General features: G+C 34.4%; 2 protein-coding genes across 3 annotated transcripts; one reads left to right on the top strand and one right to left on the bottom strand.

Annotated features, from left to right (window-relative positions):
- The first annotated feature begins 1,165 nt into the window (after nt 1-1,165).
- On the top strand, nt 1,166-11,967 carry LOC114191014 (putative ATP-dependent DNA helicase CHR12). Of its 2 annotated transcripts, XM_028080143.2 has the most exons (12): nt 1,166-1,487; nt 1,854-2,007; nt 3,204-3,268; nt 3,600-3,788; nt 4,335-4,484; nt 7,507-7,896; nt 8,298-8,557; nt 8,699-8,917; nt 9,200-9,407; nt 9,484-9,637; nt 10,129-10,734; nt 11,074-11,967. In XM_028080143.2, the coding sequence occupies exons 1-12, from the start codon at nt 1,353-1,355 to the stop codon at nt 11,775-11,777; spliced, it is 3,234 nt and encodes a 1,077-aa protein (XP_027935944.1). In that variant the 5' UTR covers nt 1,166-1,352; the 3' UTR covers nt 11,778-11,967. The 2 variants fall into 2 exon arrangements, with proteins under 2 accessions (XP_027935944.1, XP_027935945.1); XM_028080144.2 differs by lacking the exon at nt 1,166-1,487 and having other exon boundaries at nt 1,950-2,007; nt 3,583-3,788.
- Nucleotides 11,968-14,075: 2,108 nt separating this feature from the next.
- RANGAP2 (RAN GTPase activating protein 2) lies at nt 14,076-16,845 on the bottom strand. The gene is made up of 2 exons (XM_028081678.2): nt 16,658-16,845; nt 14,076-15,941 (listed from the first exon to the last, which is right to left on the bottom strand). Exon 2 carries the CDS (start codon nt 15,928-15,930, stop codon nt 14,347-14,349), a length of 1,584 nt encoding a protein of 527 aa, XP_027937479.1. The 5' UTR covers nt 15,931-15,941; nt 16,658-16,845; the 3' UTR covers nt 14,076-14,346.
- Between the last annotated feature and the right edge of the window lie 457 nt (nt 16,846-17,302).

Below are 17,302 nucleotides of genomic sequence, written 5' to 3'. Positions count from 1 at the left end.
TTGACATGTAACTCAAACAGTTCCACCATGTCACTGTTCCGTTAACATTTTAACACCGTTTGCCAAAAGGACTCGATTGAATGTGATTTTACAAAAATGAGGACCAAATTGAACAAACAATGAAAATAGGAACCAAATATATATTTAAGCCTTACTTTTTAAAGTATATTATTATTAAATAGAACACTTAAAATGGAATCAAGTACTAACCAATATTACAAAATCTAACTTGCTCCAATTTCAATCTCCCCCTTGCAGTCTCCTTCCTCATCAACTTGTGATTCGGTTGTCTTGGAATACCTAACTCTGTAGTTCTTGCTTCTGCATTTTTATCTTTCTTTCTGTAACAAAACAAAAAATGTCCAATGCAATGTATGATATAAGTTCAAAATCATGTTGGTTGAATATAAATTTGAACGTGCATTGTCTTGATGGAATGATGCTTGCTTTGAAAAATGACATTGGTGGTGTATGAATGGATGACGATGCCTTGTAGTCATGGAAATGGGCTTAAAGTGCAGCATTCCAAGATTATATGGCTGCATTTTTTGTTCCACCTTATATTTTGTCAACATTTTAATATGCGACATATAAAGTCAATAGTAGGAAATCTAACCAATTGGTAATGTTGATCATATTATTATCTTATTGTAAAATTAATTTCAATTGAAAATTTAATAAAATTCCAGGAAGGTCAATTATTATCTACCTAAATAGAAAATGTTTCAATAATTTGCACAAATTTCAAGTTTTATCTTTACTTACAATGTCCTTTCGACAAGCTGTTTTTTTAGACAACACAGCCTAAGGTAATTTTATTATGATTTTAATAAATTTGTACTACGTACAAATTCAAACTTTTATATCTTACCTAAGGTGTTATATAAAAATACCTATTCATATACGATTTTCTTTTCAAATAAATTTGAAAATAGCTATAACTATAAATAGAATTTTTGTGAGTGAATTTAAAAAAAAAAAATATATATATATATATATATAAGAACCTTCCTTTGCAATTATAACTAGACAGAAATTGGTTTGAAAAAGGCATTAAAAAGAAGAGAGGGTAAATAGGTCTTTTCGGAAAATATAGAGGCGCGTTTGGAATTGGGGAAAAAAGGAGTGCCGCGTTGGTAGCTTATAACTTAATTCGTCCCCAAATACGTTCATACCCAAAGAAGGCGAAGGGAGGGTTTTTTGTCTCGCGGAGTAAACACAAGACAAGGCGTGATAGAGTGCGTTTTTGTCTGTGTGGTGAGTGAGAGTCACAGAGTAATTGAGAATTTCAAATATTGGTTAACAAAAAAAAAAAAAAAAAGAATAAGGGACCGTTGTGACTCGCTCGCGCCATGGAGAAGGAGAAGGAGAAGCAGAATGGGCGCCACCACGCCAAGACACTCATCTGTGCCCTCAACCTTCTCTCGCGCGACCTCCCTCTCCCTCCTCACATCCTCAATTCCGTCTCTTCCATCTACCGCAATCATGTAACGTCTTCTCTTTTCTTTTTCTCTCTTTTCTCTCTCCTTTCGTTTATCGCTAATCTTGTGTTAGGTTTCGCCGTTTGTTTTCTTCTTCGTGCTCTCTTGTTTTGTTTGTATGTGTGTATGCGCTTGGAATTTCGTGCACTTTCCAGCTACCTCGCCACTCGTCTACTCAGTGTGCAAAACGTTGATTTCCTTTTCGGTTCCGTCGTTCTTGTGTTCAACTCTATTTTGTGTTACGGTTTACCTAGCCGTGCACTTCTGCTGTCGTTTGCTTCTAGATTGTTCGTATAACTCAGTTATGTTGTATTGTATGCTTCTACATTTCTTTTTGTGTGTAGAATTTACTAGTTATTATTGAAATTGTAGGATGATGGAGGTAATTCTGGAGAGGACTTGATATCGGATCTTGAAGATGCACTGTCGAAGCAGCGTCCCAACTGTGTGTCTGGTTTTAAACTGGAGAAAGCAAGGGAAAGTCGGTATCGGAGTCAGATTCAGCATCGGTTGAATGATCTTCAAGGTTAATGATTAAAGTTAAAATTTGTTTGTTTGTTTCCGTGTTGACTTGGTGCTGAATTTGGTTTTAATTTGTAAATAGTTTCTTGGTGCTTGTTTTGTCTACCCTTAGTGGGGGCATTAACCGAACTAAGTGATATCTTTTGATTCATGTAGCTATCCTCTTGTACCAGGATAATGCTGATGTTGTCTACCTCCTTCACTTTTGTTACTAGTGATTGATGTGATTGCATAATGTTGTTATACTACTGATTGTCTTTAGAGGTATGGCTTGTGCAAGACCGTTTACTGAACTAAATGGTACTATGGCACATATTTCAAAAGGTTTATGTGGTTAGGATGATTGCTTTGTCAAGAGGAGTAAAGTGGGTTGAGGCAGCAAGTTTCAAAACTTTCAGTCTTATTACTTTCTGACCATTATACAACAATTCATCACAATCAGCAAATATATTGAGAAAAAATCATTCTTGTCCCATCAATCATTAAAACTTTCAATTAGCTGGTTGTATTTGGTACCAAAGATCTTAGAAATTCTTATGATTTAGTACGTTTAGGTTCTTGATGTGAATCTGCCATGAAGTTATAAATAAATTAAATCAGAGTGTATTAACTGTAGGGTGTAGTTTAAAAACATGTAAATGGCTTGAAATTCAAGTCAATGTAGTGTAGCCAACTATATTGGGTTTAGATACCTTTAGGTTATATACCTTTCGCCGAATTAGTGTTTCAAGAGCAGATAAATTAGTCAACTCACCAGATTTGGATGGTGTAGTTGTGTCCGTTGCTTCATCACATGAGCTGCATCAAGGGGGATAGTCTGTTTCACTTTTGAATTAAACGACTCACTCACTACTCCTCAGGACCTGGAAAGACACATCAAGTACCTCATAGAAACACTTACATTTCCCAATGTCAAACGACTCACCACTCCTCAGGACCTAGAAAGACACATCAAGCACCTCATAGAAACACTTATATTTCCCAATATATTTTTATAAGCTTGTTAGAGAGGGTGAATAGGATAAGGTTTCCTTTTGACATGAAGCTATCTGTGTTGAAACTTCTCTGTAGTGTTTTGAAGTGGCTTTAAGTTGTCTCTGAACATGTCTCTTCATATGACCATATCCATTAAGTGGTAGTGGTATCTAAGTTGGAGCTCTCACTATTTTACTGAAGAACTGTGTTACTGTGTTTATCCAGAATTGCCTTCAAGCAAGGGAGAGGACCTGCAGACAAAATGCTTGCTTGAACTTTATGGACTAAAGGTAAAATTGATTCTGGAATTTTTCTACAGTGCTTAGTTATTGTGAATCATGTCTATGATAATGCTTATTTGAAAGCGTTACCAAACTTTCACAAATTGATTGCTAATTTTTTTATAGTTGTTGTCCTGCCTTTTCTTTTGATGCACACCTAGTTTGACTGGTATAATAAGGCAAAAGTATGTACAACCTTTTTAGCTAACTCTTTAATGTAATGAAAGTTGAAAATAATATATAGTGAGGAAATTAGTTGATTTTTTACATTTGTTATCAACTGCAACCGAGAAATGACAAAGAATTGTGTCCTTGTTGGCAAGGACTTATTTTCTGGCAGCTTGCAGAGCTGCAGATGAAGGTTCGTACTGATGTGAGCTCTGAATACTGGCTCAATGCTAAGTGTGCTTATCCAGACAGGCAATTGTTTGACTGGGGCATGATGAGGCTGCGTCGTCCATTATATGGGGTTGGAGATCCATTTGCAATGGATGCTGATGATCAATTAAGGAAGAAACGGGAGGCTGAGGTAATTTTTGTTTTTCAGTGATAATTATTTTCCCTCTTTCCTTTTGTGTGTTTCAAGCTGATTTCCTACCATGGATATCATGGATTATAGCTACATCTGCGGATTTTCAGGCTTCATTGATGCAATGATTTTACATTTTCTTTTATGCTTTGACTAGAAAATCCAATATTATCTGTTTGTAAGTACGAAATATATAATAAACATTTTTCACCTGGGACAGGCAAAGAAAGGACACAACTGGCTTTCTTTTACTAAAAACTTTGTAATTTGTCAGCTGTGTATCAGTTTATATTCCAAATGAACAATAATAGTATGATTGACACAAATCGGGAAAACGGACTAACAAATTCACATAGGCATGCTTATGGCGAGATGAGGGAATATAAATTTATCTGGAATTTCAATTGTTATAGATCACCATCCATACTTGTACTAGTTAAATATACAAGGCATAAGTGTAGTGAGTCAGTTTCTATTTCCTGATGTCTGTGTGGTTTTAATATAAAATGAAAATACAGCTCATCTAATGTAGTTCCTCACATGCAGAGACTATCAAGATTAGAAGAAAAGGAGAAAAATCATATAGAGACTAGAACAAGGAAATTTTTTGCAGAAATACTCAACACTGTCCGTGAGTTCCAATTACAAATTCAAGCTTCTTTGAAGAGGAGAAAACAGAGGAATGATGGTGTCCAGGTACACTTTTCTTCTCTTATTTTTCATTTATTATGTAAATATGGAAATTGAGGAGGGCAGAATGGTAAAGGTGGTCGTCTCAATGTTCTTATTGCAAGAGAATGTGTCATACTTAAAAAACATGCTACTCCTTGAGGGATTTTCCTGATAATGTAGCAAATGTTTTGAAGTTAAGAACATTTGGGAAAGAAGTTCCCTGAAAAAGAATATCAGAGTATCTTTGCTTAAAGTCCAACAACCAAGCCCAAGCATCTTTAACACCTATGGTTTCAATAACCTACGTTTCTCAATCTATGGATAGTTAAGGTCCATGGATAATTGGCTCAAGTGCTTTTGGTCACTTTTTGTATTGATTTTCTATTTCCTTCCTTGTTCTGTCCTTTTTTTTTTTTTATCTTATTGCCTTGGCAAATAGATATAAGGTTGCTTCCAAAAGAATTGATCCAGTCTCTCTTTCTCCTTCTCTAAATTTGAAGTTTGTTATCGCTATTCCTAATTGTTGTCCTTTCAATCTTGTTTCTCTTCGTCAATTGAATTGACCTAATCGTCAAATTGTTCTGGAACATTTGATGCTTATTCTTGTCATATAGGAATGTGGTATAGGTTGACTAATTGGTGTATAACATGAATATCAAGGTCTCTACTGTCTAGAAACAACTCCTTATGTGTCTTGTTTGCTGCTCCATCTCCAAAACTTCATGACTACATAGGACGTCCAAACTTATTAAAGTTGAAAATGGTTCTTGGAACGAACAAATTACGTGTATCAGATTGTGAATCATGTCAATTACACAACCATATTTAGTCTTCTTTACGTAAACTATGAAACAAGATGTAAGTCTGTTTTTTCCATCGTCGATTTAGACATTTACTTTGCATTTGGATAGTGAATTTCATAATTTCTGAGACATTTAAATATACATTGAATTTGAATTGATCTCATTTCAAAATGGGTTATTTTTCAAATTTTTTTGTTTGAATAAGACAATTCAAATTTATTAAATTTGAATTGTTTTGTTTGGATAAAATATTTTGATTACCACCAAAATCCAAAAAAAAACAAATATCAAGCAATTTTTAATAATTCAAAACATCAACATTGATGATCTTTTTTAGTCAATATTAGTTGATGTTGTTTTTCAGTTAAAGCTCATCAAGATTTTTTCAACTAATACTGATAAAGTTTTTTCTCAATCACAATTATTTTGATTGACATCAATTGGGATTAATTTATGAGGCTATTGGTTGGATTTTTTTTGTTGACTTTTCAATTGATGTCAACTAAAAATTCTCCCATTTGACATGGGCAAAAAAATCATAATGTTCACCAAAAGCTTCCTAGTCAGCATTTGAAAGAAAAATTCTTAGAAATTATTGACAAAGCAAAACATAGGTGTTGATGATAAAAATACAATCGCTGCAGACATTGACAAAAAAAATAACCACAATTATCGTCAATCGAAAATATCTAGTTCACATCCATAAAAAAATAGTCTCCCTGACTTCATTAGAGAAAAGCTTTGCTATTATCGTTCATTAGAGAAAATCTTGGCTAATATCGTGCGAGAAATAACAATTGCTTACCACAAAAAATAAAAATAAAATAATCTTAACAATTTAAATGAAAAAAATAACTTTATTAACAGTAATAAAAAAAGTCCTATTCGACATCAACTAAAAAGTCATCTCAATAATGGCTCAATCTTAGTCAAGTCCATGACCGTGCAACCCTAATCAAATTGATGAGAGAATACAAAGAAAAGACACATAATTTGAGAGTGTGAAAAATTTTAAACGGTTACATTTATTGTGGAATTTGAAATTTTCTAATCTTAGATAATCCAATTACTCTCCTAAAATTCCAAAACTTTCCTTAAAAATTCTGTACCCAAACAATATATTTTGTTATAAAGCATTTCAAATTCTTTATAAAAGTGAATTACCATCTTAAAGTTCTATATCCAAACACACCATCAGGGTCCAAGTAGTGTAACATCTTTTGGATATTGTGACTTTTATGGATGAATATTGTCGATGTACTTAAGTATATTCAATGAAAGATTGATCTCAATTTTGTCTATTTTTGAGTTCTTCTTCAATGAGATCAAGAATCAATTTGAAAAAATAATTAAAATTTCTTTAAGTGACAATGCTAAAGAATACACGACTTATGCTCTTTTTATCCTCACAAGGAATCTTTCATCAGTCCACATGTCCATGCACACCATAATAAAATGGAATAGCAAGAATAAAAAAGATAGACCTAGTTGAAATTGCACGAACCTTGTTACTCAAGGCTAATGTCCCTATTCATCATTTGGGTGATGGGATTCTCACTACCTTCCTAATAAATAGGATGTCTTCTTCATCTCTTGCAAATAAAATCCCTCATTTAAATGTTTTTCTAGAAGTCATTATATCACATCTCCTCATGTTTTTTGTTGTACTTGGTTTGTTCATGACTTTTCTCCAGGCACATGTATCCTTTATTGGAGGACTATCAAAAGTGTTTTTCTGGGATACTCACGTCTTCTAAAGAGTTATTCATGTTATTCTCCGGTCACGAAACTAGATATCAATTGACGTCATATTCTTTGAGGAAACCCCTTTACTTTCTTCTTCCTCGCAAAATTTCAGTTCTTTTAAACAAATCTTACCCATTCCATCCTTCAATCCACCCATGTTCATTGAGTCTTCTGTTCGAGAAATCCAAAATAACTCTCCAACTGACAATTTAATAGGACCATCTCCTCTCAATACTTATCAACATAGGAGACAAAGGATTGATTACACCTCATACTAGTTGTACAATTTGTTGTACAGATAACTTTTCTTATATGCTCACGTGTACTGGTTATATTGCAAACTCATTAAAACATTGCTTATTTCGGAAATATGATGAAGATATTTTTAGCTTAATGCTGTGTCTTTTTCAGTTCCTGGACAGTTCATTTTAGATGAATTTTTTGCTCTTTATTGTGGCTTAAGATAATAGTTTTTATTCTCATAAATGCTTGTGAAGGCATGGCATGGAAGGCAAAGACAAAGGGCAACTCGGGCAGAGAAATTGAGGTTCCAAGCCTTGAAGGCTGATGATCAAGAAGCATACATGAGAATGGTGAAAGAGAGTAAGAATGAGAGGTTAACTTTGCTTCTTGAAGAAACGAATAAACTACTAGTAAATTTAGGAGCAGCTGTTCAACGTCAAAAGGACAAAAAGTATTCAGATGGTATTGAGCCATTGGAAGATTCTGAAGCAGATTTACCAGAGTCAGAAAAGAATGGAATTTCTAAGGAGTCACCTATTGATGAAGATATTGATGTGATCGATTCTGATCATAATGGTGATTCGAGTGATTTACTTGAAGGTCAGCGGCAATATAATTCTGCCATACATTCAATTCAAGAAAAGGTAAGTACCTATGGACACCTCTTGGAGAAAAAATACAGAGTTTTTCAACACAATTTTCATGCTTTGTTAAACTTATTTCTTACTAGACGTTTACCATAATAGCTTATTTGGGAAATTAGACGCCTGTTTCTATTTGGTGTAATGCATTGTCTTTCAAGGGGGGTTCCTTTAGACATAACTGGAGGAAATGTCATTTGTGCTTCATCGATATCTTTTATTTTCTTTGTTTTCTTGATTGTGCGTTTAGGAGGATTTCTTCTCCTCCAAATGTGTTGTATAATTTTCTGTTTCTGTGAGTTTCTTCTTTTGAGGAAAAGAAAATAAAAAAGTCACTCCTTATTAGTTGTTTTAGTAAAAGTTGTAGCAGCACGATGGAAAATAACCAACTTAGCTGTTTACAGGTGACTGAGCAACCCTCTATTCTTCAAGGTGGAGAGTTAAGACCATACCAGATAGAGGGGCTCCAATGGATGCTTTCTTTGTTCAATAACAATTTAAATGGAATTTTGGCTGATGAAATGGGGCTTGGGAAGACGATACAAACAATTTCACTTATAGCATATCTTATGGAAAACAAGGGTGTTACTGGGCCCCACTTGATTGTTGCTCCAAAGGCAGTTCTGCCAAATTGGGTTAATGAATTCACAACATGGGTTCCTAGGTATGCCAACATTGTAAATTATTGCTTCCCCTCTTCGCAAGGGGAGAGGAGATATGCATTTGTTTGTGAATTTTGCACATCATCATATTCACTTTTAATTTTCAAAACTCAAATCACGTGTTCTTTTTCTTTCTGATTTAGCATCACAGCTATTCTTTATGACGGACGGCTGGATGAGAGGAAGGCAATGAAGGAAGAGTTGTCAGGGGAGGGGAAATTCAATGTTTTATTAACACACTATGATCTTATAATGAGAGATAAAGCATTTCTCAAGAAAATTCAATGGAAGTACTTGATTGTTGATGAAGGGCACCGGTTGAAAAACCACGAGTCTGCTCTGGCAAGAACCTTAGACAATGGGTATGATTCTACCCAACATATGGTGGTGACATGGATTAATATGTTTACTTCCCTAAATTTCTTGGTTGTGATATCCATCTATATTATTTAGAACAACTCTAAACAGTTCTGACGACTGCACTGAACTAGAAAAAATATATAATTAATAAAAATGGATTGCCTTCATAACATATAGACAATCAAAGTATTCAATGGTTAAGTCAATTTACATGATAGTGTAGTACCACACTTCAGGTGGTTTAGATCCTCTCTTCTCTAATTCTTAAAATTTTTTGGGTGCAGTTATCACATCCAACGAAGACTTCTGTTGACTGGTACCCCAATTCAGAACAGTTTGCAGGAGTTGTGGTCTTTGCTTAATTTTCTCCTTCCAAACATTTTTAACTCAGTTCAAAATTTCGAGGACTGGTTTAATGCCCCCTTCGCAGACCGAGTTGATGTCTCCCTCACAGATGAGGAACAACTATTGATTATCCGGCGTCTGCATCAAGTGTGTTTCTCTCTTCCAGTTTCCTAAACTTGTACTCTTTTCCCCTCTTCTCTGATGTGTTTCATTCTATCTTTAGGTAATAAGGCCCTTCATATTAAGACGGAAAAAAGATGAGGTGGAAAAATTTCTTCCTGGGAAATCTCAGGTCATACTCAAATGTGATATGTCAGCCTGGCAGAAAGTATATTATCAACAAGTTACTGATGTAGGCAGAGTTGGGTTGGACAACGGTTCGTGTCTATTTCTTGTCTTCCAGTTATTCCCTGTTTCAATTCTTTTAGCCACATAAAAGCGTACATTTTTTCTCGTACTTTCTTTGCTTTTGGATATTGATATGCTAAAGATATTCATCCTATTCCCCTCTTGCATTGTTGTTGCCTCCATTGCTGGTTCTCAGAATATGAATTTAGTTTTATCTTCAACATGCTTGTGAAATAAGTTTTAACCCATCTTTTGGGAGGTTACTTATGAGCCTATTCCCACCAGTTCCATATATTTCCCTTATTAATATGTTTTACCAATTGCAACTTTGTTATGAATTGGTGAAATATGACCATTTGCTACTTCAACATAAATATGGTTTTCAATCACCTATTATTGGTGTCTAGTTGTCTTCTCTCTTACTAAAAAATAGTACCCAGACTTTTAACATCTCTTGTTTCACATGCCTGGTTTCTTAGAACTTCCTAACGATTTTTCCCCAAATATGTATATTTTACAGGTTCTGGAAAATCAAAAAGTCTACAAAACTTAACAATGCAACTCAGAAAGTGTTGTAACCATCCCTACCTATTCGTGGGAGATTATGATATGTATAAACGTAAGGAGGAGATTGTTAGAGCATCAGGTAAGTTTGAACTTCTTGACCGTTTGCTCCCAAAACTTCGCAGAGCTGGTCACAGAGTCCTCCTTTTCTCGCAAATGACTCGACTTATGGACGTTCTTGAAATCTATTTACGACTTCATGATTTTAAGTATCTTAGACTAGATGGTTCAACAAAAACTGAGGAAAGAGGCAATCTTCTAAGGAAATTTAATGCTCCTGACTCCCCATACTTTATGTTTCTCTTGAGCACACGTGCTGGAGGTCTTGGTTTGAACTTACAAACAGCAGATACTGTTATAATCTTTGATAGCGATTGGAATCCACAAATGGATCAACAAGCCGAGGACCGAGCACATCGCATTGGACAAAAAAAGGAAGTTAGGGTTTTTGTTTTGGTTAGTGTAGGATCAATCGAGGAGGTGATTCTAGAGCGTGCAAAACAAAAAATGGGCATTGATGCCAAAGTTATCCAAGCAGGACTTTTTAACACAACTTCGACAGGTATGTAGTTTGTGATACTTTTGCCTAAAGGGGGATGATGGGGAGGGGATATTTTTTCTTTCACTGCTTCAGAACACGTAATACATTTATGCCAGCAAATTTCTGCCTATTCTTTATAACCTTCGCATATATATATATATATATATATATATATATATATATATATATATATATATATATATATATATATATATATATATATATATATGCATTAAAAGATTTAAAATTTCAATTGGAATCGGTTAATTATTTGGCTGTGTTTACCATGTCGGTGCCTCGTAGGTTGTTTGGCTAAATGATGAAAGATTATTTGAATCACTAGTATTTTGGTTTGTGCAGCCCAGGACAGAAGAGAAATGTTAGAAGAGATTATGCGCAGAGGTACAAGCTCACTTGGGACAGATGTTCCGAGTGAGAGAGAAATTAACCGCCTTGCAGCTCGTTCTGATGAGGAGTTTTGGCTGTTTGAGAAAATGGATGAAGAGAGAAGACAAAAGGAAAATTACAGATCCCGTCTCATGGAAGAGCACGAATTGCCAGATTGGGTATATTCTCCGATTAACAAGGATGATAAGTCCAAAGATTTCAACAGTGCTGTCACTGGAAAACGGAAAAGAAAAGAAGTGGTATACGCAGATACATTGAGTGATCTGCAGTGGATGAAGGCTGTGGAGAACGGAGAAGACATATCAAAGTTTTCAGCTAAAGGAAAAAGAAGAGACCACCACCTCTCATCTGACAGCACTGCTCAAGCCAGCGATAACACGGTAGCAGAAGAAAGTTTACAGTTGAGGACTGAAAGTGTTCCGATGGCAAACGATCGCACGAGTGAAGATAGTTTCCATGTGGCCCCTTCTTCAAAGAGATTCAAATCTGAAGGAACAAATTTCCTGAAACATACATACGAGGATGTTGGAAGTGGTTTGAACCACCATATGTTATCATGGAATACTCACAAAAAGAAGAGGTCAAGTTTTCTGGGCCAGGGTTCATTATCTGATGCCAGAGGGCATTCTTCAAATGGAAGAGCAAACTGGAACTGATATGAGGTTAATTAGTCATGGCCTATGGGTGCCAGAATTTTGCACGACTATTGATTGTGATTCTTCAAGAAGATCTTAGGGGGAAAATGACAAGGAACTGTCGTGTATTACGCTAGATTTTTCTATTATGTATGCAACATCCATATTTAGCTAAAAATGTTAATGAAAGAAAATATTCAAGGTTGAGTTATATTTTCTTGGTGGATGCTTGAATTACACTGGTTTTCCTTGAGAAAATAGTTTAAGCAGATTTCATCTAATTGCCTGATTACAAATTGGTATCTAAATGTATGTTTAATTTTGCTTAACGTTTAGAAATTTTATTCAAATTTTCACGTTATCAGCAAAACAACCAAAATATAGCTTCATGATTTTACAATTGTTTGGGTTTAAATGCAGAACCAAAAGAGTTTATTAAATTTTTTTCTAACTTGAAAATCTATAATGATTATATATTGGTAGTATGAACAATGTAATAAATTAATTTACAAAGCTAAAATTTGTTATATTTTCGAGGTAAATATTTCTTAATTTAAAAAAGTTTGATCCATCTTTTCCATCCCAAAAATACTAGCTTTATCATTATCTGTAGGCAGGGTCTAAAACTAACCGATTCAATATAATATTAAACTTCAGCAAATTTGACTTTTGATCATTCATATATTTTCATTGATTATTTTATTGTATTTCTTATGATTGATATTTTTCTATACTGAGCCTTAAGTGCATAAGTTTAAGTGGACAATTTTGTTAAGAAAAAAAATTAGGTTCGAATTATATAATCACCTTTATTCGGTTGCAAGGAAGAAAAATTGAAAAGTGAGAAAAGAACAAAAAATTTAAATAAATTAAAATTATATTTCTTCCATGTGTAGAGAAAGTGAATAAAAATAAACGAAAATTGTCATTTTTTAAAAATAACAGATGAGAGGAAGATGCTTTTTAAAAACCAGTTTTATTTTATATTATTATCACATTATATTATGTATATGTACATTTCCACTTTCCACCTTACATTTTGCATTCAAACTTTTGCACCCTTATTGTTTGGTTTTTTTATTGAATGAACGTTGTAAACTTCTGTAAGTTATGAACCTGGTCTGTACGATGGAAGAATATTTGGTTGAACAGCCAACAGATATTTAAAATGATAAAATATGAAAATAATCGTATTCTCACTCGCTATTGTGATAGGTGGCGACGCGGAATTCGGTTCCTGAAAACTGAATTTTAGGAGGTTTCTGAGTTTTTTTAGTAAGAAAGGGAGAACCATTTTATTATTTATCTTCTTATTATATTACAAAAACCAATATTACAATACAGCATTTGTTACATTTGAATTAATTTTATTTATACTTCCTTCTCTCAAATCAATTACATCTACAACTACACATTTATAATTAATTATTTAAAATTTTATTCGCAATAGTCATTTTGTATATAAATATAAAAATTACACTACATATTATTCAATTTACATTTGTTACTACAGTTTTCACCAATTATAATAACAATAAAGATTCACAAAGTTTTACAATTTTCTTCAATTTTAAAATTTTAAAATATTTAAATTTTTTATAAAACAAAATTATATTCAAACTTAGATCATTTTTAAATTTCTTTTCTCCCTCAAACTAATTAAAATTTATTCTTCCTAATTTTAATCAAGCTTTTTTAATTTAATTCTTATGTAAAAAAATTAAATTTATTTTACTTTTAATTTTTCCCACTTATCTTCCCCTCCCCCACTAAGAAAACAAATAAATAAATAAACAGAAACCCCTCCCAGAATATGGTCGTTGGAAAACAGAACTTAATTCAGCCATCGAAAACATCATAGTGCATGCTCTTTTCCCATCCTCTAGCAGAACGAAAACAAAAAATCACAAATCTTTCAAAATTCTGATAGTTATTTGTTGAAAATCACAAATCCAGATGGAAATTCGGCTCTTGAGAACCAAATTTCCAATTACTACAGTAAAAGGTCTATTCCAGAAAATAAATGCACCACAATCCATTCGAATAAATAAATTTTAAAATAATATTATTATTTAAGGAAGAAAAAAAAATCTGAGAACGCCACTATCCAAGAACGGAATTTCTTACTGCTATAATAGAGTCTATTTCTGGAATTAAAGTTGTTCGATGTCCATTTGGGTAAATATTTTTTAAAACTTTTATAAGGAAAAAATCTCAACATTAGTCCACAAATTTAAGCTAGTATTTTCATAACAGGATTTATGTGTTCAAAAAGAGAAAGGTGCATTAGCTCCTGTAAACAACTAGTAGTCGGACATCTCATCAAAAGCAGAATCATGTGTAAAACAAAATAACACAGCATCGATTACAGAATGTCATTACACTAATGACTGCCGGGAAGCAACAGAAAATGATAAAATCTACCTTAATGAAATGAAACTAAAAAAAAGAAACATTAAAAACAAGGTTTCGATACATGTTGCAGACATTTTATGTCTCGTCGATGATTGTCTGCTGTCAATTGATGAACTTGAAGTTACATAAGTGTTGCTTGAGCAGCAGAAGATGAAAGTACTTCAACTGCTTCGGTTCAATCAACTACAAGGTTCTTCATTTTGGATTCCAGTTCATCCGCATCACCTCCTTCAGATTCTTCGTCGATGTCTTCTCCATCGGGGTCATTTTCGTCTAATGGACCCAGCATGTCAGGAGAACTCTTGAATATTTCCGTCAACTCCTCAATGCCTTCTTCGGAAATGAAATTTCCATTAATATTCAGAAGTTTGAAATCAGCCTTTTGCACCACAGTCACCGCCAATTGATGAGCTCCATTTCTGGTTATTTGGTTGGCACTTATATCAACTTCCTTTAAAAGGCCATGACCTTCTATGGCTTTACTTATCAGATTGGCACCTTCATCCTTGAGTTCATTCTCGGAGAGGTTCAACTTAGACAGAAACTGCTTTGCTGAAATAAAGGCTGCAATTGCAGGAGCAGCATCAGCTGTAATGTCATTCCCACTCAACTCTAAAACTTCAAGTTGAGGTGCTGACTCCTTAAGAGCATCAACTATAGCAATTGCACCATCATCTGCCAAATTTAGATAGCTAAGGTATACCTCTCTTAGCTCTGTGTGCTTGGAAAGAGCTTTACTCAGAGAAACGCCACCTTCAGTGCCTAACATGTTGTCTCGTAGATCAAGCTTCTTCAGATGGGTACAATTCCCTAAAGCATCACACAAGGCAACTCCACCCTCAGAGCCTATCCTGGTGGAGGAACAACGAAAATCCTCCAATGAAGGAGAACGCTTCACAACCTCGGCTATAGCTTGTGCCCCTTCATCTCCAGTCATATTATTATGAAAATGGAGAACTTTGAGTTTCTCTGTGAAAGGAATCAACTCACAAACTGCTGTAGCAGCTTCCTTTGAGATACCATCATTCATCAGATAAAGCTCCTCCAAGCATTTCTGCGATTTCAAAAGTGCTCCAAATGCTCTAACGCCTTTTTCACCTAATGCATTGTCCGAGAGGTTTAAGGACTTCAAGACACTGCCTTCAAGGGCCGAAGAGAATATTTTCATAACATCAAGAGCTTCTGCTTCTGGTCTTCCAGCAATGAAATCTGATAGATCCACTTCCCTAAGCTGGTCCTTGAGGGAAGTGAGAATGGGCTCCGCAACTTGTGCTGCTCCTATCCCAAAGCTTCTGTTGCTAAAGCATATTTTGGTGAAAGAATTCCCTGGATCCTTTAATGGACTTAAAAGTTCCTGTGCCTCTTCTGCTTCGATGAATGCCCGTTTGCCTTTAGATATATCAAAAACAGATTCATGAGGCGTAGTGGTATGAGCAGATTCATCCTCCTTTCTACCAGGTCCTCTTTTAAGAACATCAAGGAGGAGCTTACTACATTCTTTGGCATAAAGCTGAACCGCAGAACCTCCATCACCATCTGGCTCTTTCTCATAGTGCAGGTTTGCTGTTGCAAAAGCAACATCCTCAATCCTCTTTGCATTCTCTTCAGCCTCTTCCCTGTCCAAAGTTCCATACTTCTGTGTGAAAAGAGATTTAGTAGTCAGATTGTTGGTCATCCTCTCCACAAGGGTCTGTCTGGTGTTCTGACTAGGAGGCCATAGTTTGATTGAAAATGACCTCTGCTGTGAATTAGGCTCCATGTCAATGATACCTACAAGAACAACTAGTGTAAGTAAGTATGTAATGGAACATTTGAGGTTACATAACAAGAACAAAAATTAGTTGAAGAGATACACCAGTTAGTCAATAGTTAATTTTGTCGTCATTATTGAAGGCCCCACTCCCCAACTGTTGAGGACAACTTAACATAGATTGAAGTTTTGAATGGATAAGAAAAATCTTTCGCTGAATATGAGCAGAAACATAAGAAATCCCTCCCGGAAATAATTGCTGTGACAAATACCATAAAAACGCAGCATTGATTGCAAAGACAAAGTAGGACACTTCTCCATTCCAATCATAAATTGTTAATGAAACTAATTAAACATTCAAAACACGACGAGAAAACGAAAATGGTTAGAGTTTATAGAGGAAACTTAGCAAAACGTGTCACGAGTGTGTGTTTCCTCGGAAGAGAAGAGAACACCCACAAAACCGTCGACAGCAATAAATAACAGACAACAGTTTGGTTTGGTTTGGTTCATTTCACCCACAAATCAAATCCATCCTAATAAAAATCTCAGCTTTAAGTTAGAATGCGACAGATCTGATACTATGCAAAGCTACAAACTTTAAACACAACTTTGAAAACCATTGGAGAAAGCGCGAGGAACTGGGAACAGTATAAACAAAGATAGATAGGGAGAGAGACAAATTTAAGAAACCGCAAAGTGCGAAACAAAAACCTTATAGATGAGAAAAGGGTACCTCTTTTTCCGTCGATCTAAGGATCAGTTACCCCTCTACTGCAGTTCACTCTGCAGTTTCGCACAATCCTTTAATTTGAATGGTAGAACCGTACAGTGACGAGAGAGAAGGAGGGTGAGGAGGGAAACGTTAATGATGCAAAAGAAAAGGATCAAAGAGAGTACTTTTGTTAGCACCAAAACAGAAGTTTTGTTTTAAAAAGTTGGATGCCATTGGTTGTCGTTATAATCCTCAACCCTAGATCAACGTGACAACAAAATTTGAATTTGTGGATACCCCTCTAATTTCGACCAACAACAGAACTTGTTTTCATTCAGCATTTTTTTTTCTCAGGAAGATATCATTAATTAGGGTGTGTTAAATAGTTAATTCAGATGTTTAAATTTTTAAAATTTGATTTAATTTTTGAATTTATAAAAGAGTTCAATAACTACTATCTGCTAAGTTTTATTAAACCGCTTTTTAATCAAATTGTAGTTTTAGTAATCAATTTGATATTAAATTATAGATCTTTTGCGATTAAATTATAATATTTAGATCAATTTATAGCTTTTACATACTGAATAATAAATCATTTTTTTTAATTTATTCAATAATTAGTTTAGTAATGTTTCACACATTTAAACAGTGGTTTACTTTTAAATT

The sequence above is a fragment of the Vigna unguiculata genome, chromosome 7 (genome assembly GCF_037176805.1).
Source record: "Vigna unguiculata cultivar grain cowpea cultivar isolate G323 ecotype 2 chromosome 7, ASM3717680v1, whole genome shotgun sequence".
NCBI classification, from domain to species: domain Eukaryota; kingdom Viridiplantae; phylum Streptophyta; class Magnoliopsida; order Fabales; family Fabaceae; genus Vigna; species Vigna unguiculata.
This window is presented reverse-complemented; position numbering and strand designations above follow the sequence as displayed.

What these genes read in the sequence shown, in the direction of transcription:
- LOC114191014 (XM_028080143.2), top strand. Translation starts at nt 1,353, where the DNA reads ATGGAGAAGGAGAAGGAGAAGCAGAATGGGCGCCACCACGCCAAGACA. An exon ending in CTTCCATCTACCGCAATCAT is followed by an intron (nt 1,488 to 1,853) that starts GTAACGTCTTCT and finishes TTGAAATTGTAG; the next exon opens with GATGATGGAGGTAATTCTGG. An exon ending in TCGGTTGAATGATCTTCAAG is followed by an intron (nt 2,008 to 3,203) that starts GTTAATGATTAA and finishes GTGTTTATCCAG; the next exon opens with AATTGCCTTCAAGCAAGGGA.
- RANGAP2 (XM_028081678.2), bottom strand. Translation starts at nt 15,930, where the DNA reads ATGGAGCCTAATTCACAGCAGAGGTCATTTTCAATCAAACTATGGCCT.